This window comes from Lepidothrix coronata, unplaced genomic scaffold (assembly GCF_001604755.1).
Source record: "Lepidothrix coronata isolate B3197 unplaced genomic scaffold, Lepidothrix_coronata-1.0 Scaffold40, whole genome shotgun sequence".
Lineage (NCBI taxonomy): Eukaryota > Metazoa > Chordata > Aves > Passeriformes > Pipridae > Lepidothrix > Lepidothrix coronata.
This window is the reverse complement of record NW_016690220.1, coordinates 5,680,712-5,705,945: the sequence shown is the minus strand read 5'-3', so window position 1 is coordinate 5,705,945 and position 25,234 is coordinate 5,680,712. Positions and strand designations below refer to the sequence as shown.

The window sequence follows — 25,234 nt, the reverse complement described above, 5'->3', positions numbered from 1 at the left end:
TCCACTCCCTGAGGATTCTCTCAGCCCGTTTCTCCAGTCTGTCTAGGTGACTCCATATAGGAGCCATGTCCAGCAATGTGTGGACTATTCCCCAAGTCCAGTGTTACGTGCAGACTTGCAGAGAGTGCAAAGAAACCATATGCCAAAGTTATTCATTGAGATAGGTAACTTCTCACTGAAGTCTTTACATCTTGCGAGCAGGATGTGAGGAGTTGCAAGCACAACAGCTTCATGGCATGAGCTTATAAGCAACTGGTGAAAAATAATTATTAATGTCACTGCAGTTAGTTCTCTACTGCAGAGTGAAGTTCGTACCACTTTATCGCTAGTCCATCATTGGATAGAGCAATGGAGGACAGTTTCTAAAATCTAAACTTTGGGCTGTGTTTTAGGATGAACCACACTTAAATATACAGACTGAGTAGGGGAAATGGTGTATCGTATGTCTGGGACAGCTCAGCCATCTGAGACAGTCTTTAACGATTGAACTAGATTTCCCAGTCTGTGTATAGGAGAAGAGTTTATTTTCCTTTGTTTGGTCTCTCCATCAGATGATTTCCAGTCTGATGTCACAGCTGTGTGATTTGTGTAACATGTCCAGATTACTCCTTTTAGAGTTAATAGTTTCATTTTTGCTACCTTTCGGTTTTATTTCCCAAGCTTTTAACCCTTGAGGTGCTTCCAGAACTGTCACATTGTTCCCCTATTGTATGTTCACAGCCATGTTTCTCAGTATTTTCTTTCCCTTCAGAGAAAATTGTAGGAGCCTAGTAGCAATTCCCAAATCCCTAAAAAGTGATTAGCGGTTATTGTTCTGTAAGTGCCTAATAGGGAGATTAAGACAGGCCACCAGGTGTTTACACAATAACACTTGGTAGCATGGAAATTCAGCTCTAGTTATTACATGGTGTAAAGGGGGTAAATGCCTGCCCTTGGAGAAACCAGCAATTATTTTGATGCTTGTATTACACCTCATTTTCTCTAATAGATTGTGCGGTTCGGTTATTTCTTAACTTTTCATTCCCTGATAGGGATTTGTCTGTGTTTCACTGTAGCAGGATTGATCTGTAACCACAAGATCAGTTTCTATTAAAGGTGTTTTTCTTGCACAGTCAGTTGACTGCAAAGCTGCATTTTTAGTCCACCCCTTTGTATCTAACATGGCATATTTGTATACAGAAACAATGGAAGGGGGCTATGCTTCACACTGCAGGTTTTGAAATAAGTGATGGCAAAATAGCTTAGAAACTAGAGCTTGCTGCTCTTCTGCAACAAATTGTATCATTCACAATGTCTTTTTTTCTGTTTCAGGAGGTTGGAAGCATTATTGGAAAGGTCAGAAAATTACTTTATTTATATACATGTCAAAATATTACATATCAGTTCTCTTTTTTAGCCCAGGCTAACGTTTTTTTCTGTTTCTTTAACAGAAAGGTGAGACAGTGAAGAAGATGAGAGAGGAGGTAAGACAAGCCTTGATGTCTTCACTTGCCTTTCTTTCCAGCTCGGAGAACAGGGAATTCAGCATATGCAGACTGATGCTGCCATCAAGTGGGCAGTTAATTTAACATCACCATTCTTAACAAGCGGTGGTGTATAAATATGCTGGCCTAAATTAAACATTGTTGTTAATGTAACCTCCTTATCGCAGCAGCAGTCTGGAGTCTTTCATTCCCACAGCGATATGCCTGCTGCTGTCTTATCTCAGGAACAGCTTACCTGCATTATTCTGTGCGTCAAGCCCATTATATCTTTCATTAGCATACCAGCATCGGTCCTGCATGGGGCTTGGCCTCCTCCTAGGCAGTTTCCAAAAATCTGAAACCAAGCATTAGACTGATGCACATCAAGTTTGAGGGTAAACACAAGCTTATCAGAGCTGGAGACAGACTTGTGTAAGCCAAAGCATCCCTCTGCCATTTCTTAGCAAAGCCTTAACTCTTCCTCAGTTTGCATCTTTGAGTAGGATGTGGGCAGGGTAGACCTGCACACCTGCCATTCACGTCCTTTGAAAAGGTCGTAGACACAAAATGATTAACTCAAACAGGGCACTGCTTAAACCTCAGTCTCCCCATTGTCTACAGGTTTCTTTCCCTGCCACAGAGCAACCTGCACTGTCTTCAGAGGGGTATGCGCAGCTGGAGGTTACAGACCCACACTGGTCTGCAAGGCATCACATCTTACCTGGAGATCTGGGTCATTTTTCTTCTTTGAAGCTACTGTTAAAAGTCAAAAGACTAAATCCTACTGTTTAAAACTTTAGGAGTAGTGTATAGAGAGGATGCCTCAGAAAAAGTCAGTTTGGTTCTAGTAAAGCTGCAGTACATTACTATGTCAGCTGCTTTGTTGTTTTATCCACTGATAGAAGGTCTGTGGCAGGAAAATGTCAAAGTATTTTAGTAAAGAAAATTGCGGACATCCATCTTTAAATATACACAATAGGGATTTCATTGTCAGGCTGAGTTCAGAGCTCCTTTTTTGACCATAAGAGCTTTCACCCATGTTTTCATACATAAGTACATTTGCTAAGACTTAAAAAAAAAGGTAAGAAAAAATGTTTCCAATATACTAGGTAATCCTACCAGTTGATTAAACACATTTTAGTTTAATTACTAATTATGACCATGAGCAGATATCTGTGGATATAAATTTCATGCACAGAAGGGAAGCCGTAATTGGAGAGTGTTCCTGACTTCTGAGTTAAACATCTTAGAGAAGAGTTATGATCGTTGGTTTGTCTTTCAAGATAAATATCAAATGTTCTTCTTCCAGTCCTGGAAAACACTGTCATGTATCTGTGGTCAAAAGACGCTGTATTTGTTTGGTTGTTTTTTTAAAATAATGGAATTATAAGCATCTTTATATCAGCAAAGCATTAAGAGGCTATGTCTCCACATCATGGTAACTTGGTCCCCCTTTAAATTACTACTTTCTTCAATACTTCTTTAAAAGAAAAAAGGCAACCTTTCTTTTGGCTTTCCTGACAGATGTGGCATATTGCATGCCATCTTTATGATATAAAATGTCCGTCTTACTCTGTCATTTGGGAAATGTCAGAGACAACTTCAGGCCTAAAGAAAAGTACAAAAGCCGCAGTTCTGTGCCCAGGTCTGTGGCAGCACGATTTTTCTATCAGTAGTCTTGGGCTTCATTTTGTTCTTATTGTGTGTGGGTGCTTACATATGGGGAAATATGGTCTTTTGCTGTAGAGAAGCAGTGAGGGTGGGAATAAGGTCTGGGACACACAGCACATCAGGTGCTCGTGGTGACCCTGAAGGCAAAGGGCCATATTAACCCAGGTTGTCCCACATTTGCTTCGGGCCCTGATCCCCAAGGTCAGTGCCTGTGGATGAGTTGAGGCTCCAGTGACTTGTTAGGCTGCATTAACACATTTCCATGCCTGAAACCTCAGGGAACATATAGAGTGGGTCTTACCTGAACTGGATTTTATCATTATCTACACCAAGATCCTCTTAAATAAATATATATCAAAATACAATATATAAAACCCTGTGGTTTAGGGGTTTTCTCTGTGATACCACAGTAGCATAAAGAGGACTGAGTATACATGAGAGCCATCCTGGCTGTCTCCAAGGCTTATCAGTGCATATTGATTGACTGCCTTCACATGAGACACATCCCTCTATAAGGAGCCTTCTCCATAGTGTAAAGTAATGCCCCAGCTGGAGAGGTCAAACCCTGCCTTTGAGGCTTGAGACCTGAGAGTTGCATCATTCCTGGGAGATGTTGGTGCCCCCTGGAGACAGTCTGAATTAAATTCTGCAGCTGCAGTCCTACTTGAGGTTAATCCTCCAAGAGGGAAGGGAAGAGACCTGATTATGCAATTATTTGCAACTTTTGAGTTACAGAGGTGTGATTTGCATATTGCAAAGAAGGCTGTGTAAGTATTTACTCTGACAGGATCCTGCTTCCCGCAGTTAGATGAATTTTTGAAATGAGATCAGTTTATGCTGAAATTATATGATGTTGGGGCTGCAGTTGTAGGGGAGGGAATTAGATGCCTCAAGATATTCCTTCCCAAACTATATCCCTAATCCTGCTTAGTTTGCTCCCTGGGAAGTATAACTTTGAAAAATATTTGTTCCTTTTGACAGAGTGGTGCTCGAATCAATATTTCAGAAGGCACTTGTCCAGAGAGAATTGTGACAATAACAGGCCCAACAGATGCAATTTTTAAAGCTTTTTCTATGATTGCACTAAAATTTGAAGAGGTAAGCAAATAAAATATGGGGGGGGCTCTCTCTTCAAGTTGAAATACAAACACTGTTTGAATTTTCTCATGTTTGCTTTAATGTTAAATAGGATTTGTTTAATGTTCTATTTAATAGCAATGAAAGTGGTTGTATTTTTATAAATGCTTTTGGCAGCAATGCTGAAGAAAAATAATGGGTCAATTTACAAGCTGTTTGATCATTTCTTTTGCTTTTTGGAGGCTTCAGGGAACAGCAATTGCTTTTAGTAATGTGCACTAATGGTAGGAAAAATGTCTTGTAAAAATTCTAGTCCCATTGTGGGTTTGATTTGAAAAGAATAATTGCCTAACTTTTAACTTTGTTTTTATGTAAACCCAGCTGGTATTGATGTAAATTTTAGATACGTCAAAATGAATATATAACTCATTTAACTAAAAAATTTTTATTTTAAAAACAAACTGTATGATTTCCACTTACTATATTTAAAGCTTGGCTTTTAAAATCAATTAAAATAAAGGCACTAAGAGAAAGTAAGGCAAGAGCGCAATTCACTGTAGAATAATTGTTCTGTGCAGATACGTACATAAAGTGCTGAGATCTCCTTCAGCTTCATGGACCAACTACAATTAGATATGGTCACCACTTTAATCAAGAACCTCACAGAAAAGACAGTAGAGTACAGAACACGAACTCTGGTCACTCTGGAGAGGATTTAATTCCCTCTACTTTTGAAAATCATATGTCTAGTCCAGGCATCTCTCCTGTCATTTCTGGAGAGACAGATGCTCTTGCAGAAAGCAATTCACCTTTTCCTAAAGGAAGAGCCTGCAGACAGGTGGACTGAATCACCTACAGCAGAAGAAAGGGGCTGTGTCTGTCCAGAAAGGATTAAACTAAAGGGATGTTAATCCCTTTCTTAAGAGTACTTATTTTTCTGAATCAGTGAGGTTAGTCTCCACATCTCCCCATAGCACTGGAAGATGCTGACATTGATGAGAAATGTCAACGTGTGCCTTTATTTATCCATGGTGATTGCTGATGTTTAGAACAACAGAAGAGAGCCTATAAGGCCATCAGATGCAGTTGTCATCTAGCATAAGCCATATGACTTGCAACTTGCAACTTCACAACATGATTAAAAACTATTTTGAATTTTTACTACTTCCTGATCCTGGATCCACAACTTCAGGTCTCTCATAATCTGACACTTTCTTTTCACTCCTCACCTGAATTTATTCATGAACAGTTGATGCAGCTTTGTTTCTGTGCCAGCACTGGCCACTGATTTAAATAATTCTTGCCTTTCCATCCCTGAGGATTCCTCTCTTAGAAGTGTTTTTAGAAGCTGATTTTATCCCCTCTCATTCCCCACTCCTCTCGTGACTGTAGTAGTCCCTCTCTACCTGTTTCCAGTTACAGTTTGTGTTTAATGTGTGCATTAATTGTGGACAGGTTGCAAATGAAGTTCCACAAAGGCTTATTTGATTGCACTAACAGTCTGCCATCCTAGTTATCATGATCACACATCTGTACCACTGCTGGAAATGCCTCGGCTCTTACTAGTGTAATGCTTTGCACACAGCCATGTGCCTAGTGGGTATCCCCAGCTCCTGCTCAGGTGTTTTCACCTCTTCAGTCTTGGCAAACATTCCTGTCAGCCCCCAGACAAATGACCTTTTTTTTTAATATTGCAAATGTTAATCCTATTTATATTTCTTCCATCCTTCATGGTTTTTCAGATCTTCCTGTGTGATATCCCAGTCTTTCAACATGTTGATAAAATATCTTCAGTTTGTGACATGGCACATTTTACAAGAATGCTAATTTTTTTTCTTACCTGTTATTAATAAAATAATAATGATTTTGAGGTTGAATCCTGCAGTACCACACAAGTAATTCTGTCTAACCCAGTTTTAGTACCACCTATTGTCATCTCTTCCTCATCTCCTACCCATCTTGAACCAATCCCTGTTTCTTCTAGTTTAAGAGGTAGCTTTGTGTACAGTACCATACCCTCCAGTCCACAGAGTCCTGGAGAGAGCCATCTCTCTGCTCTCTACATGAAAAACATGTTCTGCATAGGGCCTTATCTTGAAAAGTGCTGAGGGAATCATTAACACAGATAATCCTTGCCAGTTCCCACCAAAATGAGCACCCAGTGGAAATAATGCTGCATTTTTCATAAAAACATCAAACACTGCACAGCATCAGATCCCCAGCCTACCACCCAACGTGATGTAGTCTTTGAAAGTGCTGTAGCTAGCAGTAGGAGAAGAAATCTGAAATTCAGTCATCTGGATGGATTTTATGAATATTTGCACTAGCAGAGTTTAGAAGGTAGTCTGGACTCTTCATATGAGTATTAGCAAAGGAGTATTGACACTCCTTGCAAATCAAGTACTGCCATTATAAGTTTTGAAATATCTGTATTTAGTTTTAAACGTAATTGGTTTGTGGTATATTTAAAAGAACAGCAGTAAAGAAATATGTTTCATATAATCAGTTAGGTTTCCTATAAATCTTCCTGTCAATAAAATGAGATAACTGTAACACTCTGGAGGCAAAATAAAGTGCTGTTTCAGAAATTACAAATAAGCTAGCTACCAAATGCTATTTTTCATGCATATCTTTTTGTTGGAGATTTCTTCAGTCATTTAAAAAATTCAGTCCAGCTCTGGCTATTGCAGCTACATTCAAACAGAAAAAAAAAAGGTGCATGTGTGAGACTACTGCTTTGAGGAATTTTTTTGGTATTTTTTATGCACGCCCCAGGAAGCATTTTGACATGAAGCCCTTGAACCCTTAATTTCAACCCCTACAGCTGTATACCTGGGGATAAGGAAGGGCCTAGGAAGACATGGAAGCCTTGGAATGCCTTTCAACTGTCAGTAAAAATCTCAAAATGTGTCAGATAGATAGAAAAAAAAGAAAGGTTGTGTTCTCGTTGAGGTTGCTCTGCAGCCTTATATCACTCTGCTTTGACCACCTTCCTAATAAAAGGTGATTTTCTAGCATTCTTAGATGAATTTACAAGCTCGGTAGGTAATTACATAAATAATTTAAGTATCCACTGCAAAGGAAAAAGAGAGTTGTTAAAAAATTACAGTAGCCCAGGCAGACCACTGGAATTGCAAGAGAGGACAGTTTAGAGCAGTCATTTCTAGACTGGAGGCTGAGACCTGAGAAATGCAGCTGGAACTTCACTGGTGAGTGGGGCAGCTCTAGCTTTGCTTCAAAGTATATAATCCACAGGAAGCACGTGGTAGTTAAGCACTGGAGTAACCAGCAGGTACAGCTCAGCTGGCACTCCCAGCACTTCCAGGCTCCCATTTAGCCTGTGAAGGCTGAGGAGCAGCCCACCAAGCAGGCAGAAAGCCATGCGAGGTCCAGCTCTAGTGTCTGACAGTGCCTTGAGGAGATGGATGCAGTGCCACAGAAGGAGTCCTATTTGGGAGCCTTCAGTTCTGAAGGGGATATTTTTCTGCTCATTTCTCTTTTGTCATGTTTTTAGGCTGGACTGACTCCTTTGTGCACTCCACGCTGCTGAGGCTGCATATTTAGATTTTGCTCTTTTTAAATGCTGAGGAGAAAATAAAGAGAATACTGGCTTTCAGTTTTTGCAAAGTGCTTTTGAAAGCAGCAAGTGCAGCAAAGGCTTTGAGGCCAGGCCACAGATTGTATGGAGACATTATCAGGGTTGTGCTGTGTGGCTAAAGAGGGTTATTTACCTACATCTGGATGATCGTGTGCCTGCACCTGCCACAAACATGATATAGTGAGATGACATCTTCCAGCTGAAAAATCCGCATGACTTGGCCTTTATTTCAGATACATGGGTGCTGCAAAATTTTGTTATCCCTCTCACTTTATTTTGGAATGCAATCTCTCACTGACACAGGCACTAAACAAAATGTGAGTTACTGCTGGCTGGCAGAGGAATGTTTGTCACATGCAGTAGTGATCCATTCCATGCAAGATTTTTTCTCTTTTAAGCTGAGCAAAGTCATCCCAAGCCATTTATTGGACAGAAGAATGCTGCCATCAGAGTTGGGGAGGTACTGTAGTGATCAGTGCTGGTGTTACTGGGCTTCCGCACCAGTTCAGTGAGACATGCAGAGTTGCTTGAAGTACTAAGTAGTTTGTTGGATATTTTTTTTAATTTAAGGTCCTGATTGCACAGTATAGGCACTTTTTTTTGTTTTTCTAACAAGTGATAAGTGAGAATGTAGGGAATCATATCAGTTCTGTCTACTGGAACTCGTGTTGCATCACAAATGAGTTAAATTAGTACAAAATGCACGTTTTCTCATTCCTGCCCAAATCTCTTGGGTAATATTTCTGTGAAAGGTATAATAGCTGTGCCCTGCTACCTCACAGATGGATGAGACAGTCTTTCTAGTTCATAGCTACTGTTACCAAAACACACTGAGATTCTTACGAGTTGTTGGACAGGTGCCGTGCAGCTTGTGGCTTTTTATTTCTGTGATCCTAAGTCCCCTTAACAGCATCCCATTGATCAATGGAAGATAAGCTTTGTCTTTTCCTCTGTGATGAAGCCTTTAGAGGGATTGTTTTGTATTGCCTAGAAGATTTTCAGCAAAAAAAAATATATTTAAAACAGTTTGAACCTTGCAACAAGTAGTATATTGAGATGCTCATGAGAACGTATAGCATAGTCTCATTGGATAATGAGATACACAGATATATGTTACATTACCTGGATACAGGCAATTGCTGTTCTGTTGAGCATTTTGTACTCTGGTTACATAGCCAGGATGGAAAAGATTTTGAAACTGGGTAGCTCTGCAAGTGCTTATGGATCTTCTGCAAAAGAGAAATTATATCTAGGGGGCAGCAAAATATTTGTCAAACTAACCTGATTTTCTCTGCTTCAGATTATTCACAGGTTCATTGTTATTCCCTTTTTTAATCTTTTCTTTTGTACCAAATCTGTGAAGAAACTCTGTGAAATGTAAAGACATATATAGTATAAACATTCTAATTGAGGTGGTGAAAAAGAGACCAAAACAGGACTTGGAAACCTGTGAACACAAAAGCCTCTTTGCCTTTTTCATCTGTTTGGGCTGGTCTAATGACAGATACCACCTCCTCCTCCCTGTCTTGCCCTCTGACCCCACAGCATGGACTTGCAAACAGCTGAAGGGTTCCTCTGGCACAAGCCGCTTGTGTGGCTCGTGTTTACGGTGTATCGCCACCAGAGCCAGTGGTTTTACCCACCACAAAACAAACTAGAACTGGTTGCACACTCCCCAGGTCTCCACGGGCATTTTCTTTGAGCCCTTCAGTGCTTACCAGGAGTGACAAATCCCCTGCTAATGCTCACTGACATTGTGATTACAGGACATAAACGCTTCAATGACGAACAGCACGGTGACAAGCAAACCGCCCGTAACGCTGCGGCTCGTCGTCCCAGCAAGTCAGTGTGGATCCCTTATAGGAAAAGGAGGTTCCAAAATCAAAGAAATCAGGGAGGTAAGTAGGTCATGGGATGTCTGCTGGGGACACTGGCTAGCTCAGCATACTACTGCAGCATGCCCTGCCAGCATCACCCACTGCACTTTGCTCATCGCACCAGCATGAGCGAGTGAAAAAACTGTAAAAACCTTGCTGTAGGAGAAGCAGTGTACTGCTTGTACTGTCCTTGACACTAAAGACCATGTGTGAAATAGAAAAACAGCTTTACAATACATAAAGCCCTTGATGCACAATTTAGTAAAACAACAGTGACAGAAATGGATCTTCAAGTTTCTCTTCAGGCACAGGCCCTTCCCCAGCCATACTCAGGTTATCCCAAGTCAGAGAGTTGCAGCCATTTCCAAATTAGTTACCATGCTTGCAGACAGAGAAAGACCCAGGTAGCACTGGGAAGTCCAGGTTCTACTTTTTAGAAAAATATGATTTTCATGCTCCTGTTCTGTTTCTCCCTAGTGTTAATGTGCCACAGGTGAACTGGTTTCATGTATTACAAACACATATTGGTTTTTTTTTTAATCCAAACTTTAGCTAAGGTATTCACTTAATGTACTAGCAGCCACTTTTTCCTCTAACCAAAAAATACAAAAATTATCGTACTTTGCCAGTTTTAATTCTTCCATGCATGACTGTAACAATATGGCACATGCCAAGCCAAGGATTTGGTGTTTGTAATCAGTCATACAAGAAAATTAGGAACGTGCTTAGTTATATAGAGAAAATCTGACTTGGAAATTTTAGAAAAGTGGATTATTAGTCTGAAGAAAGTGACAGTATTCTGTCTAAATTTGTATTCATTCCAACAGAGGATGAAGTGTTGAATATTAAGATAACATGTTGATCCATTTTTTTTATTTGCCTGTGTCAAAAAAACCCACTTTTGACAGGCTTTACCGTGTTCCTTTTTTATCTAAAATGTAGATTCAAGACAGTAGGTTTTATGAAGCTTTAAGTTGATTTTTTAGTTGTATTAAAATTGGAGCAGGCATGAGTGTAAACTGTGTGCTAGTGAGTACTTAGCTCTAGGTTTTGCAGCTTGGGTTTTATTTTAAGTATGGGTAACTCCATTGAGAGTACTGAAAGAATGCATTTAGGACATAGGATTTTAAAGGTAAAATTGGTCTGTTGGTTAAATTAAATGACTGAAGTGATTATCCTGGTGAGCATAGTGTCATAAGCAATTACCTTTAGTCTAGTACAAGGAGGTAAAAGGATAGTGTTTGGCCAAATAGGTGTTTTGATAAGGCTAATGTAGCAAGAAGTCACACTGCACATTTTCTTAAGCATAACAGACAAAATATTACTCATTTTTTCATTGCTGATGTATGACCAAAAAGACTGGCACTGGAAGCAAATGCATGAATGACTCTGGCAGTCTTTTGTGCTAGATGTACACATACCCAGAAATGTATGTTAAAAAGCAATTTCATCATCACACAACACACAGAATAGCAGTTGCACGAGGGATGGTCTTTTGTGTTCAGTCGTGCATCCAGAAACAACATGGAGGTTTGCAGTACTATTTTCAAGATAAGATTACAAAAAGAAAAAGAAAAAGAAAGGCATGATGATTGATCAAATTATGGCAAAATTCCAAAGCCTATTACAGAGCAAGGAATTGATATTTTGGCCTTAAAAAGCAGTAGTGAATAGAAGATACAATCGGTAATTTAATCAGTCTTTGGAAAGAAGAATAACATGTGTTGTGTGTAACCAGCAGGAAAACAAATTAACTCCTTGCTGACTGACATGAAGTCAGTGGTTACTGAAAATACTTTTTTTTAAAAGCCCCAGATACTGCAGTACAACAACAATCAGGAATAGATCTTTTTTGCAGTATGTGGAAGACCTAACTCAATATCAAATGCCTGAGTTTTTTTCTAGGGATTAAAAAGGCCTTCCATGTTTGTGAAATAATGTCAGCGTTTGTTTTGGCTGCCAGTATTTTTTTTCTTTCTTTGTTTTTTTGGGTTTTTGTTTGTTTGTTTGTTTTTTGGTTTTGGTTTTTTTTTTTGTTAACTAACACACATTAGTGCCAAGATCAAATTTTAAAAAATAAAAAAACTCAAAAGTGGCTCATTACCTCCTTGGGTTCATTAATGAACTAAAAGTTGATGATATGCATATATTTAATCAACACTAATTATAATTTAGAAGTGGTTCTGTACCATCCTGAAATACAGCATAAGGCAGCCTCAGATTTCAACAAGCAACACAAATCAGCCATCAATAGATTAAAGAGCCATTTATCTGAGACACATTTGATTAGCCAATCTTCTTCAGGTATTGATATTTTTTTCCTTTCATTTTTTTATTATTGAAAAGTACTTCATTTCACATTTTTAACTTTTTAGTCAGCATTACAACTGTCTGTCTTCAAGAGGGTTAAAAGACTTCTCCTGAAATTCAGGTCACAATTTGATTCATTAACAGCTGCTAAAGACTAATCCTCCTGGGATGGGAGTGCTGGCGGATTGGCTTGAACAGGCAAATCCATGTCCTACCAGACCCCAGTGTGGGGATGAGTTTTACATACACGCTCTACCACGTGTCTAGGAAAGAAAAGACAAAAAGTTTAAAGGTGAATGACTGGGTTTGGAGAGGTGCCATTTCCTCGTGGTGACACTCCCTTTGCTTTGTCTCTGCTCAAGTCCACAGGAGCCCAGGTGCAGGTAGCGGGGGACATGCTGCCGAACTCGACGGAGCGCGCAGTGACTATCTCGGGCACTCCCGACGCCATCATCCAGTGTGTGAAACAGATATGTGTGGTTATGCTGGAGGTGAGTGAGCACTTGGCATTTCACCTCTCACTCGGGAGCTGCTCAAACACAGTATTAATAATTTTCAGTTGCCATGGGCTCCCCTGGGGTACTGCCTGCCCTTCCTGTGCTGGGAATTTCCAGAGGGCTCTGTTAGACTGTGCCCTTCTGGGTGTTTGAGATCCTCTCGCAGCAGGGATTAGCTATCAAAGATCAAGGCTGTCATGTCACTGTCAAACAACAACCAGGTCCAGCATGGAGCTGCAGCTATTCTGAGAAAAATGCATTTTATTCTGATGCAGAATAGGGAAGAAAACCCCTAACTCTTGTTTAAATAGAAAGAATTCTGACTAGTCAGGACATTCCTTAGGGTCAGGTCGTTGCATAAGGCCAGAATGTTTTATTTTGATGACAGGTTTTTTAGCTCTTAGTTTAAATGATACAAAATTAATTTATGTAAAAATCCCCTTGCTGAAAATGCCCATAATTTCATGCAAGTACATTTCTCAACTGAATGGAAATTTGTAAAAAAAAATTTTAGCAAATCAAAATTAAGTATTTTGACCTAGTAATTTTTGACAATGAACGTGAAACATCTCTGCTTTTATCACATTTTCCACTGGAAAATTTTCTGTGATTTGTTTTGCTTTTTACATAATCTAGTCAAGGGCTGTCTCATGGTGACCTCTGACACCCTACTGTTTTGTTATTCTTTAAAGAGGGGAGAAACAGTGGAGTGTCTGAGACAGCACTACAGCTATTGGCTGTTCAGAAGTATGCAGTGCATCAAAATGACACAGAGCCTTTGCGTTAAAATGTCATACAGCCTGAATGCAAATAAAAGCATAAAACCCAATAAATCCCCAGTGTTTTACTGGGGAAAACTGACTCTTCCTTCAGTTTTTGCTGGACTACTGTGAGGAAGGGATTTCTGTATAAAAATACAAGAGAATAGAAACTAATATTAAGAAATAATTTTAGTTTCTTAGAAATCTTTTACATGAAGGCAACAGTTACCAGTTTTGTAACTACTGAATGTAGTCTACTGTCTAAGTGACATTGGTGGAATAAATAGTTATTTAGTAAAGAAGAAGAGAGAAGCTACTTCTCAAAATCAGAGAGACACACAATCCTATTTCTCCACAGGTAGAGCCACTTTTTAAATAGCCAGCTTTCACTTAAGAGTACTTAATTTTAGGGTTAGGCAAATAGCAAGCAGCACAAAGAGGACACTGGCTTAACTGCAGTTTGCTGCTTCAAACATTTAAGAACACATATGGGCTCTAATTTGTAGCATATATTTAATTTGGCAACAAGCACTTTCATTGACATGCAGTAGCTAATTATATGATACCAATTCATGGACACACAAATTGTTGTAACCTTCCCTGGTTGTACTCAGCACACTGAAATCAGGGTACCATTCTGCTAGGTGTTCCACAGACAGCTTGAAGCCTTTTTTGCAGACACATGCTCTTGCTTTACTTAGGAGGATAAAGTTAGCCTCAGTCAGGGGTTTCCCCTTGGGTTCTTGCCTTGGGCTACAGGGAACAGGTCCCCTTTTGATGCATTACAGGTCGTTACACTCCTGCTGAAGGTGAGAGGATTTTTCTCCAGCCTTCCAGCTCAGTCAGACGAAAGGCAGGATCAGGCTGATCATTTGCAATGGAACAGCTGACTTAATTGAGTTGGTAAAAAAGAAACCTTGAAGTGTAAGCAGTATGGGAAAGATTGATAAGCAGGAGACGGGCTCTCTGTTAGCAAAGCAAGAGGCCAGGCTGGACTCTTCCAAAACATTGACAAATTTCAAAATTGTGCCCGTGTTTCCTGAAATGCCTTGGCATGCTTAATTAAGCTTCATAGCTTCATCTGACAGTGGCAGTAGTGAACCACAAGTGTCACCACCGCCTGCTTTGGCTGTGGAGTAGGTCCTCGACTCTTCCCCTGAAAGCCCAGACAGGAGGCCCTCTGGCATTCTTTTGATCTGATGGGGTGGAGGACAGGGTGGGCTGGGTTATCTGCATGCCTTGTTGTCTGAGGTGACCAAAATAGAGAGAGATTTTATTAATACAAGATCTGCTTCATTCTGCATTTTGATTGCTTTGTGTTTTTGTCTGCAGTCCCCACCCAAAGGTGCCACCATCCCCTACCGTCCCAAACCTGCCTCTGCACCTATCATTTTTGCAGGTGGCCAGGTAAGAGCAGACACCATTTTGGCTTCAGCTGGAAACCACACCGTCTTGGCCCAACCTCAGCCAGCGCCTGTTAGTTTTCAACTTTTACTCTTTCTTGCCTGGTATAGTATTGATGTGCTTTGTCTACTCTGCGTGCTTACAGTTTGCAGGACAGGAGAACACTGCATTGCAAACTTGATGACTGGTATTTTACCAAGATTTAAAATTGAATTCTGTAATTAAGAAAAGTTTGCTCTTCTGTGAATTGAGAGGTGTCCAAATCAGATGCTCATTGAGTGGGACAAATCCCCTTCTTGTAGGGTCAGTTTTTTGACTCTTAATTTGTAGCTCCACTAGCAGTATAAGCAGTTTTGTCAGTTTTCTGAGATAATCAAACAGCAGGACATCTCTGCTCATGAAAGACATAATTTTTCTCTCATAGTTTTCATATTTTTTGGGACCAAATAGTGCGTTTTGCAGTAAAAATTTACACGCGCACAATGTCTGCTGTTTGCAGTCCCTTGGGACCAAGTAGCAATGGGTTTCTGAGGTTGCATGAACTACCTACATGCAAATGTAGACCTTACCAACCACGGCATGCAACAGCCTGATTGTTAAGCTATATCAGTCAGGATTCTCATCTGCCTTTAGAAACCCATGTGCAATGTGATTCTTCTGTGTCTTTTGGTAATGCTCTGAAATGAGTGTTCAACATGTGGCTGAGACATAGCAGAAATTTCTCTGCCATCATCCATTGCAGGGGCAATGCAGCTGTAGTCACTGATAAGCCAGTGATGAGCACAGTTGATAAGTACTCTGGAAAACACCGTGGGAGGCTCACAAGGGAACCTGTATAGCCACCAGACTACAAGCAGTGGTGGAGCAGTGAAATGCTGCAACCCTGTCCAACTCAAGGGGAAATTGATCCCCTAAACCCAGCCTAAAGGAAGGCAGCCATCTCTCTACTCAGGATTCACATATGTAAAGCCTCTTTGGCAGTAAGGCACCCCCACCCAGTCAAATCTTTTCCCCATGGTGATGTCAAGACCTATTTTTAAGCAGTTACCCATTTACTCACCTACATGGTGGAACATCTGCAAGCAGGTTCCACCTCCCATCCCATCAGCCCACCTCAGGTCATCACCCTGTTGTGGAGTGTGAGCTGCTGTGACAGCAGCCCTAGAGACCATGTCCCACCCCAGGCAATTTGGAAGTCATATGAGAAGCTGGACACTGGGTTCCTGATGGGGCCGAGGGCACAAGGTGCTGCTGGTATTATTGGTGTGATGACCTGTGCTACCACAATCTGCTTGTATAAGGAAGCTCCTGCACCTCTCAAGCAAACACCAAAATGCCATTACTTCTGACAAGCCTTTATCATGAGCTTTCTCTGAATTTTTTTGTTTTGGAGTTTTACTTTCTAGTCTGTAAGGATACGTTGTGATGTTTATGCAGATTTTTATAACTTGGATGTACTATCTTTCCTCATGTTCAAACCTGCCAATGCTAATTGTCTTCAAAATAAGAAATCTGCTTCCTTAGTTACCAAAGTTGAACTGAAATTTAAAATAGCTTGCCAGAAATTGGTCTATGACTGAAAGTTCAGAATAATTTACTCCATATATATGTTTACACTGCAGTGCTTTCCTTAAAGAAATATGTGTATATGTATGCAGCAACCCATTCTACCAGTATTGTAATTGCTACTGCCATCAAAGACTGTCTGCGTATATGACTGCTCAAAAGTATTGAAACTGTTTGCTCGAGTGCTCCAAGCAGTTTGTATAAAAATTGAAATTTTCCGTTCTTAATACTCTTGTCCTCTTCAGTTTTATCAGTTAAAAGAGTGTTCTCACTTTTCTAATGCAACCTTGTTGATGTGAGAAAGAGTGTTAAGGGACAGACACTTTCTGTGTGCTTTGACTTTCTGTGTGCTCTGGCTAAGCAGATTTTTTTAAGAAAATGCTTAAGATGTGTTTGGACATCAGTATGGAAAGACATTTTAACCATGTTTCATAAGTGGAAATTAACACTGAAAATAAAATTTTATCAGCACTGTTCATTACATTCAACCTTTTAGCTGCACTATCAGAAGTTATTTTTCTGTTCTATATTACATCATGGCTATCTCAAAAGGTTTTGGTTTCTTTAATACTTGCATATCAAGCAACATCAGCAAAATAAAATTTTTAGTTTTCTTTAACAAATTGGGGTTCTTCCACTGTAAGTATTGTTTTTAATTCTCTTGTGCTTCTTTGATACTGCATTGCATAAAAAAAACTAAAAGGAAACTGAACACTGCCCTGCTCTGCCCCTTTACCAATACTTAGCATATGCAGTGGTTAAATTGGAAATTTCTACCCAGTGTGCTACATTGGTGTTCAGATGGGGACTCACAGGGTGCAGCTTTGCTTTATGTCCCATAGCAGTTTTATGGTTTAAATTGAGGAAGAGTTGAAGACCGGGTTATCCCTGCTGTTACTTACATCAGTAGGAAAGTTGCCCTTGGCTTTAACATTTCACTGAGACATGAGCTATGGATCCGCTTCCATCAAAGGACAGATGTCTCAGCAGAGTCTCCCAGGCTTGTGCTGAGTATGCCTCAGCCCCAGAAACACCTGGTTCCCCTGCTAAGGGGTAAAGCTGTCAAAGACTTTTTTCTCAACCTAAATCAATCAAATGACCTTTTGGGAGCCTAAGAAATTAAGAACTTCCTTTTTTTTCTTTTTTTCTTTTTTTTTTTTTTTAACTGAGAAAGAAAATTCAAGTCCCATATTGTCCATGCTGCTATGATGGTTTTCATTGACAACCAAAGCGACCAAGTAAACCTAGTCCAAGCACTGAATGTTTTTGTTATTTCTCCAGTCTGTTTGCTTTCTTGTATATGTACATGGAAGTATGAGGGAGCGGAATGATGAGATCAGGGCTGAATTTCGTTAGGTTCACTGGTGATTTGTGAGAGATTCTTGCTGGTTTGCAGACCACTGCTTGGGAAACAGCCATGTGAAAGATGTTCTCTCAGCTAGGTTAGAAGTAAAGCTGAGACCAGAAAGGATACTTGTGATCCAGCACAGAGGGTCAGACACCAAAGTGGAGTTTCCAAACCTGAGGCTGCTCCTGTGCTTGGCTAAGCACAGAGCCCCCACTCAGCTTGTCCTCATTTGGTAAAACAGTTAAACACGTCTTGTTTGCTTGAACACGTGCTTCCTTTAGACCCACTGATGGCAGTGATCACCTGTTTTGGTGGACTGGAAGCTTGTCTTTTGATACATAAACCCTCATTGATGGCCATCCGCTATAGATGCACATGAATATGTTTGCCCATGAACATCCCATTGAGCCCCACACTTCTGCCTGAAAACTGCTCATGTGCATAATGTTTGCCGGATTACGGCCTGGCTTTATAACTAATTTAAAAACTAAATGAAATGTTTCTTCTCCAGAAGGGAAATTCTGCTGCAGAAATGTGCATCACGCAGTTGAGACATTAAAGGTTTTAATATCCAAACTCCATTAAATGAATTGTTTGATCATTTGCAGAGGATTCATTGCTTTCTAAGAGGCCTTTTGTCAAATAAGCCTTTTGCAAACTAAGCTAATCAGCTCTGTTCCTGTTTATAATTCTCCCACTACAAATATTTATGTTATAATTTGTCCTTCTGTTTTCCTGCCTGTCTAAGCACAAGCACATTAAAATTTTTCTGGCATGCCATACCTTTCAGATACAATAGAAAATCATAAACTCTATGTAGTTTGTAGGCCACTACAGAGAGCTGAACAGAGCCAGCAGAAGAGACAAAGGACTGTGTTAACTGGTGCCAGTTATATCCCTCCTCTCTCACATGCTTTTTTGCCTCCCCCGCCTCAGCCCAGTCCTGCCAGAAGTGTTGCCAGAAACTGTACCCCATGCACTGTTCTTGTGGTGCAGAGTGGCTGAATTTGGAGGGAGGATATTTGGCTTTTTGTGGAAGATAAGACCACCATGCTGGGGGTCTCCATCATGCTCCTATCTCCAGGTTGGCCTGCTGGTCCTGTGCCCAGGCAGTGAAGGACAGACTGCCATCCAGCACATGTACTCTCATACCCCCTGGCATGGCAGCCTGGGGTGCAAGCCCCATGAGGTGTCCCAGGGCACATGTTTGCTGGCACTCAGCATCTGTGGCTGTCGATAACCAGAGGAGGTGACTCAGAGCTGATTGGCATGTGTCCATGCACACACGTGGCAGTCAGGAGCTGGATGGCAGGGCAGGGCAGGGCATCCACTGGGCACATCTGTCCCCTCTTTGCTGTACCCCTTGCTGCTTCGGCACCAGCATCTCCCTGTGTGCATTGGTGTCACTGGGCAGATGGAGTAGCAGGGAGGGGAAGTGGCCACCCCCTGTGCTCCTTGACCCCCTCAGTGTCCTCAGCTCTGAGGTCCTGAGGGTCAAGGTTGTCAGAGCTCAGGCAGTGGCACTGGGCATCCTCTGCATGCAAGGGGTACATGGACAGCCTGACAGAGACCTTTCTGTTCTGTGCCAAGAGTTATCAAGCAGCACAAGACAATTAAACTTCACTCCGTGTTGAAAGCAATGCAGGTAGCATTTACATAAGGGGTCAGGAGAAGCTTTTCTGATGAGAACAGGAGCACTGCTTGTTCCACCTGACTAACCTGTGTCTTAACTGTGCTTGTTTTCAGGCATTCACGATTCAGGGGCAGTATGCCATCCCTCATCCAGACGTGAGTCCAGCACATGTAAATTACTCCCTTTTTGTTCCTTTCCCTCTTATTTGTTCTGGGCAGCATTTGCTTTCTACAGGTAGCAATAAAGACACGGCCTAAGGACACCTTTCCTGAACAACACACTGTATAGCCAAGTGTTAGCTCAGCTGCATCTCTTACCTTGTGTAATAATTGCTAGAAAGTACAATGGCCCAGGAACAAATGACAGTTATCTTGGTCTTTTTTCGCATGTGATATATTTGAGTTCTTTTAATATGTAATCCTACAGTAATTAGTTAATATTAACAACAGCCATTACATGTAATAACAGTAGAGATGTCATTTATAACCAGTTTGGGTTTTCTTTTTTTTCCTCTACGGTAGACTAGAATGAATTATTAAACCTTTTTTTTTCAATATAATTTTAATTAATCCAGTTTTAGAACATGTAAGATGGTTTCTCTGCTCTGAAATAATTCCATTTGATTGGTTAGTTCTAATTTCCCATCCTGCCCTGCAGTTGACCAAGCTTCACCAGTTGGCTATGCAGCATCCCCCCTTTACTCCCCTTGGGCAGACCACCCCTGGTTTCCCTGGTACGTACCCATGACCCCCTGGGGATGTCCTTCTTCTTAACAGCTTTGTTTCCCGTGGTCATTACATCATTTTAATAATAAATGTGGTCAATGACCAGCAATCCTTCTGTTTTTATACATTAACCTGTCTTCTTCCCCCCCCAAACCTCTGTTACAGTTCCTGTCATCACTACTAAAACATGCTTTGTTTGTTACTTTTATTAATCACAACTGCTTCATTTGTGCCATTGGCTAAAAGCCCTGAGTTTCTTTTGTTCAGTCCTCATAAAGTTATTATGGACCATACAGTATGTACCAGTTGCTTACAAGTGAAGTACTTGGGCATGCTCCTTGTCCAATTTAGTAACATAGTTCAGAAAGAAACGAAAATGGGAAAACAGTATGTGTTCATGGTACAGAAATACCAATTAAAGAAATTATGGCATGCTGAAACTTGAATTCCTGTAGAGCCAAATCTCTTGAGAGCATCTGTTGTCATCACTGCTGGGACAAGTGCCTCACTTCCTACTAGATAACACAGATACCTACAAAGTGCAATGGCAGTTTAGCTAAGGACTACAAATTTGTTCTATGCTTAATAAAGCTGAGGCTGAATTCTTGATTCAAGAGTGAGAAGTCACTTAACCCTGCAAATAAACATTTTTACTGTGCTTCACGACATACATGCTTGGTACCTAAAAACTTCAGAGAACAGAAGTGCATATGTGCTGGTACATGCTTTGTATGGCAAATAACATTTTATCACATACATCAAATTCCGTGAGCAACTTGTTTGATATTTTTGTAGAATGTGACTTAAGCATATGCAACTCGTAATTGAATGTAAACATCAGTAAAATGTAGGCAAGTCTCTTTTCTGTAGAGTATTTATTTTCTACCTTTTCTAGTTGGAAATTGGTATTTTTGGCATGTCTGTACAGATAATACAATAAACATCAAAAAAGAGAACATAAGAGAAAGAGACATGACATCCAAAATATTCTTTTGTTTCTTTATGATGTATCTGATAAAATACCTACAAGTAATACTAAACTGCCTTTCCTAGCTTTGTATTTTCCTTATTCTTGTCATTAACATGCTGCTCCCCAATCTTTTCCTGGTTATATTTGTGAGATATACGTTTCTGTAATGTCACTGTGTGTTAGAGCAGTAATTCCATTTTTCCTGAGCATTTTCCTTTTGTCCACCCAATTTACAAACAAATGTATGCAGCTTAGAGTATTTTGTCCATTTCCCTTCCAAAATTACCCTTCCCAACATTTCTTCAGCAACTAATCCCACATATATAATTTCCAAATTTTCCTAAGTTAGTTTCCTTGTCCTTACTTTAATTTGTTATTTTTTTATTTTTCATATCTATGTATTATGTTCTGCTAATTGTTCATTTGACATCCACTTTAATTTTCCATATTCTAGAACTCCTGGTAGACAGGTCAAATTTCAGCCATCCATTAATTTCTCAGTTGATGTGTTTAGAACAAACTTTGGAGACTATTTTTAGGGGAAACCCTTCATTTTCTAGAAGCTTTTTATGACCTTGTGGAATCTCATGTAACATTTGTTGCTTTGGTGGGTTAAAGGTTAATTAAAATAAGACTCATTTAAAATTAGTCCAGCCCTCAGAGTTTTGCATCCTTTGCTTTCTTTTCTGTTTCACTAGCAGTTCTCTTTTTTCTTTGCTCCTCTCTTCTCTTTTTTTTTTTTCTCTCCTTCCTTCTGTATGTTTTCTTCTTTAAAATTTCATTTGTTGTGTCTTGCCCTTCTTGCAAACAGCTGGCGTAACATTTTCCCTCTGTCCCCTGAATAGGACTGGATGCCACTACTCCAACCAGTTCCCATGAACTTACTATTCCCAATGATGTAAGTGGACCAATAGTCCGTATCTCTTTCTCTTCTCTCGCTCCTCTGCCACCAGAGGGGAAACCTCCCATCTTTGGCTGATCTGTAAACAGTAGCCCCCGGAATAAACTGTACAGCATTTAGTCTGCTGGGGAGAGGGTGCTTAGAGGTTAGTGAAATGCTGGATGGAAGCAGCGGAAGTGACTGTCCCCTCTCGTGTCAGGTCTCCAGCAATGCTGGGTTGGTTGCCTGATGGTGCTGGTGCCGGGGTGCTTCACCAGCTTCATTAAAGCCTGGGTGCCTGCTGCTTTCCTAGATGAGTTCCCAAAACTCATCTCTCAGGTGGCAGCAGCACGGGTGGTCTCAGCAGAAGGGCTAAAGGGGGTGTAAGAACATGCAGCCCCATGTGCTCTGTGTTGGGCTGGAGTCCTCTGTGCCAGGGAGCGGAGAGCTTGCACCACAATGGCTTGTGCTGTACCATCCCCACTGCACCTGCACTTATCCAAGGCATCATTTTTTCCTCAGCAAAAAAGCTACTTAGGTTATGTGAAGGTCCAATATAAAGGATTATTTGAAAAAACAAGGGTTAGAAACACTACTGCTTCAGCTACTGGGCTGGCTATGATCAACAGGCCCAGTGTCCATGAGTAATATGGTGCTGAACCTTAAAACAGCTACTCAAAATGCCCAACTGATACACTGTGCATCACGTAAAAATGCCTTCCCCTGTTACTCATTTTCATTGCAAACAGGGTTGGGGTTTTTTTCAGTTTCATTGCAAATGAGTCATTTGGAAAATGGAAGTTTTCCCCTCTAGTAAAAAAAGCTTTCAAGCATAAGTGGGAACACAAATAGCAGTTAGATTATTTAAAAGATACTTACAATATTGTGCAAGCCCTATTAAACTCAGTGGCAATGATTTACAGTAAGAAAAAGATACAGAATAACAAAGAAGCAAAGGTGTGAGTGCTGTGACTTCATAAGCTTTCTGTTACTTAAAAGATGCGATTTGTCAGTACCTGCTTTACAACCCAATTTGTTGTATGTTGAGAATTTTATAGGAGCAACCTGTTTGTCCTTACAGTGCAAATTTTTTTAATCTCGCTTTCAGGCAGATCTTGTTCTTGCCATCAGAGATATAAACCCAAGGTCACTCTTTTGACTTCTTTCGGGGTTCATAGCGGAGAAAGAAAAGGAGGAAGTTTGCGTCGGGTCCTGTAGTGGAGTAGAAAATTTAAAAAACCCATCAGTTTCTCATGTGGGAGGTGTGAAATGCCCCAGCTCAGCACTGTCAGTGAAAAGCAAACACACATCCACGCTTTGCTTCTGACAGAAGATTTTTATGGCTACGCCGTGTGAGTCTTGCTGTTGTTGCTAAAGGAGCAAAGTCAAGGCCAAAATGGGGTTAGGCTTAGAAACAGCCTGCATGGGCTCAAGAGGTGGTAAGAGGGAGTTCTGATGTTCACGAAGTGTCAAGGTGTGCATTAAAGCAACGAAGGACATTAGTGCTGCCCACCAGTGCTCTGTGCATGCCTGTGTGTGTGTGTGTGCACACTTGGTGTTGCAGTGCCAGCACAGAGGGGAGAACAGGCTCCCATGTCTTATCAGGCATCTGGAGCTGCTTGGGAATTTGCAGGGGGACAACCAGTTTCCCTGTGCATTTCCCCAAGGCATTTGCTCTGCCTGTGCCCCAGCCTATCAGAGGTGCCTTGCCAGGCTGTCCTTGGGCCGCATCAGCAAGAGGGTACCTTCCCTGGGGTCTCCCATTTATAGGGTATCCCATCACAGCTTCAGTAAGGCTGCTCTCCAGGCAGCCCAGTTCCAAAAATTTTGTATCAGAAATGGTGTGACCAGCAGGATCAGGGCAGTGATTGTCCCTCTGTACTCAGCACTGGTGAGGCCACACCGTGCATCCTGTGTTGAGTTTGGGTCCCTCAGTTCAGGGAAGACACTGGGGTGCTGAAATGTGTCCACAGAAGGGCAAGGAAGCTGGTGAAGGGTCTGAGCACAAGTCCCGTGAGGAGCTGCTGAGGCAGCTGGGGTTGTTTAGCCTGGAGAGAGGAGGCTCAGGAGGGACCTCATTGCTCTCTACAGCTGCTTGAAAGAAGGATGTAGCCAGGTGGAAGTACTTACTTACTTCCCAAGTAAGTAAGGTTGTGCCAGGGGAGGTTTTAGGTTGGATATTAGGAAAAATTTCTTCGCCGAAAGGGTGGTCAGACATGGGAACAGGCTGTCCAGGGAAGTGGTGGAATCATCATCCCTGGAAGTGTTCAAAAGGACAAAAAAAAGAGATCAGAGCAACAGGAGTTGGGTAATTTGTCCTTGCTTTCCCAGTAAGCATCTCCTAGTCCCAGTCTTGATAGACAGGCCATCAGTGTGGTATAATGGTTATTTATCTGGTTGAAGGTGAAGGAAGCTGCAGGCCCTGGCACAGAGCTGCAGTGCAGCCCCAGAGTTGCCCATGGCCAGTCCCCCTGCCTGCCCCAACTCCAGGGATTCCCTGTGCTGCACGAGTCCCACAGCTTTCTTATTGTATGTGCTGATTTGTGTAAAAGTCCAGCACACATGAGAACAACATGAGACTTGCAAGTACATGCTTTGCAGCTACTAGAGACGTCAGTGTATATCTACATGGGCTACAACATACTCTTTAAAACCAAGATAATGATAAGCACATAAAGCCAAAGCCTCAGTGAGAATAAGGAGCTGAGAGTTTTGCTTAGTCTACAGCAAATAGATATTAATAGCCATTTGAAAATTACCTAGCTTCATATTGAAATAAATTTTCCTCACTCCCTCTGGCATTAAGGCTGTGACAGAATTTTTTTTTATGTTATTAATATTTTCTGTAACAACAGTATGCTGCTTTCTTCATACAGTATGCTGACAGTACCACCTAACCTGTTGCTTGATAGCAAAGAGATTCTGGAGAATTAAAAAAAAAATGTTTTACAAAAGGTTATTTTCCACATGCTAAAAGCTGAGGCTTCCTCTCCAAATAATGAATTCAGAAGATTTGACTTTCTAGGGTTTTTTCATAACCTCTGTGTAACTCCAAAAAGAGAACAGAAAGGAAATTTCTCTTGGTCCCTCTCAGAAGTCACTTTGATCCTTACCTAGCATCTCCTTTTGCTCATCAAAACCTCTTACAGGGGCATTTGGTTGCCTTTCTTTCCTTGCTGGGATCTTGATTGTCCTATCACTGCTGCCCAAGTTACTCAATATAAGTGTGTTTCACCTAAATCCGAGAAAAAAGTGGCATTAACAGTGGCAGGTCCTTAAAAGAATGGAAGAAATGGCATCCATGGGTGTAGGGGATTGGACACAGAAAGTAGATGTCTTAAGATTTCATAATTCAATCTTCCAGAATGCCCATTGACAATAAACGAACAAACCAATAAAAATTAAACAATCTGTCCGATTAAAAATTGGCCATATTTTGCATATATGTGGGAGA

The 25,234-nt window shown here is 40.9% G+C and overlaps 1 protein-coding gene across 21 annotated transcripts in view; it reads left to right on the top strand.

Moving 5' to 3' along the window:
* The window catches only part of LOC108496469 (poly(rC)-binding protein 3-like), a 492,944-nt gene that overhangs the window by 441,445 nt on the left and 26,265 nt on the right, over window positions 1–25,234 (top strand). For 12 of the 21 annotated variants that reach the window (XM_017813189.1, XM_017813191.1, XM_017813178.1 and 9 more), the window contains 9 exons: window positions 1,312–1,335; window positions 1,431–1,463; window positions 4,116–4,232; window positions 9,576–9,707; window positions 12,359–12,487; window positions 14,587–14,730; window positions 19,319–19,375; window positions 19,863–19,938; window positions 21,746–21,798. In XM_017813189.1, the coding sequence (XP_017668678.1) occupies window positions 1,312–1,335; window positions 1,431–1,463; window positions 4,116–4,232; window positions 9,576–9,707; window positions 12,359–12,487; window positions 14,587–14,730; window positions 19,319–19,375; window positions 19,863–19,938; window positions 21,746–21,798 (765 nt within the window). The remainder of the gene's footprint in view (window positions 1–1,311; window positions 1,336–1,430; window positions 1,464–4,115; window positions 4,233–9,575; window positions 9,708–12,358; window positions 12,488–14,586; window positions 14,731–19,318; window positions 19,376–19,862; window positions 19,939–21,745; window positions 21,799–25,234) is intronic. The other 9 variants (XM_017813190.1, XM_017813193.1, XM_017813183.1 and 6 more) reach the window with 5 other exon arrangements.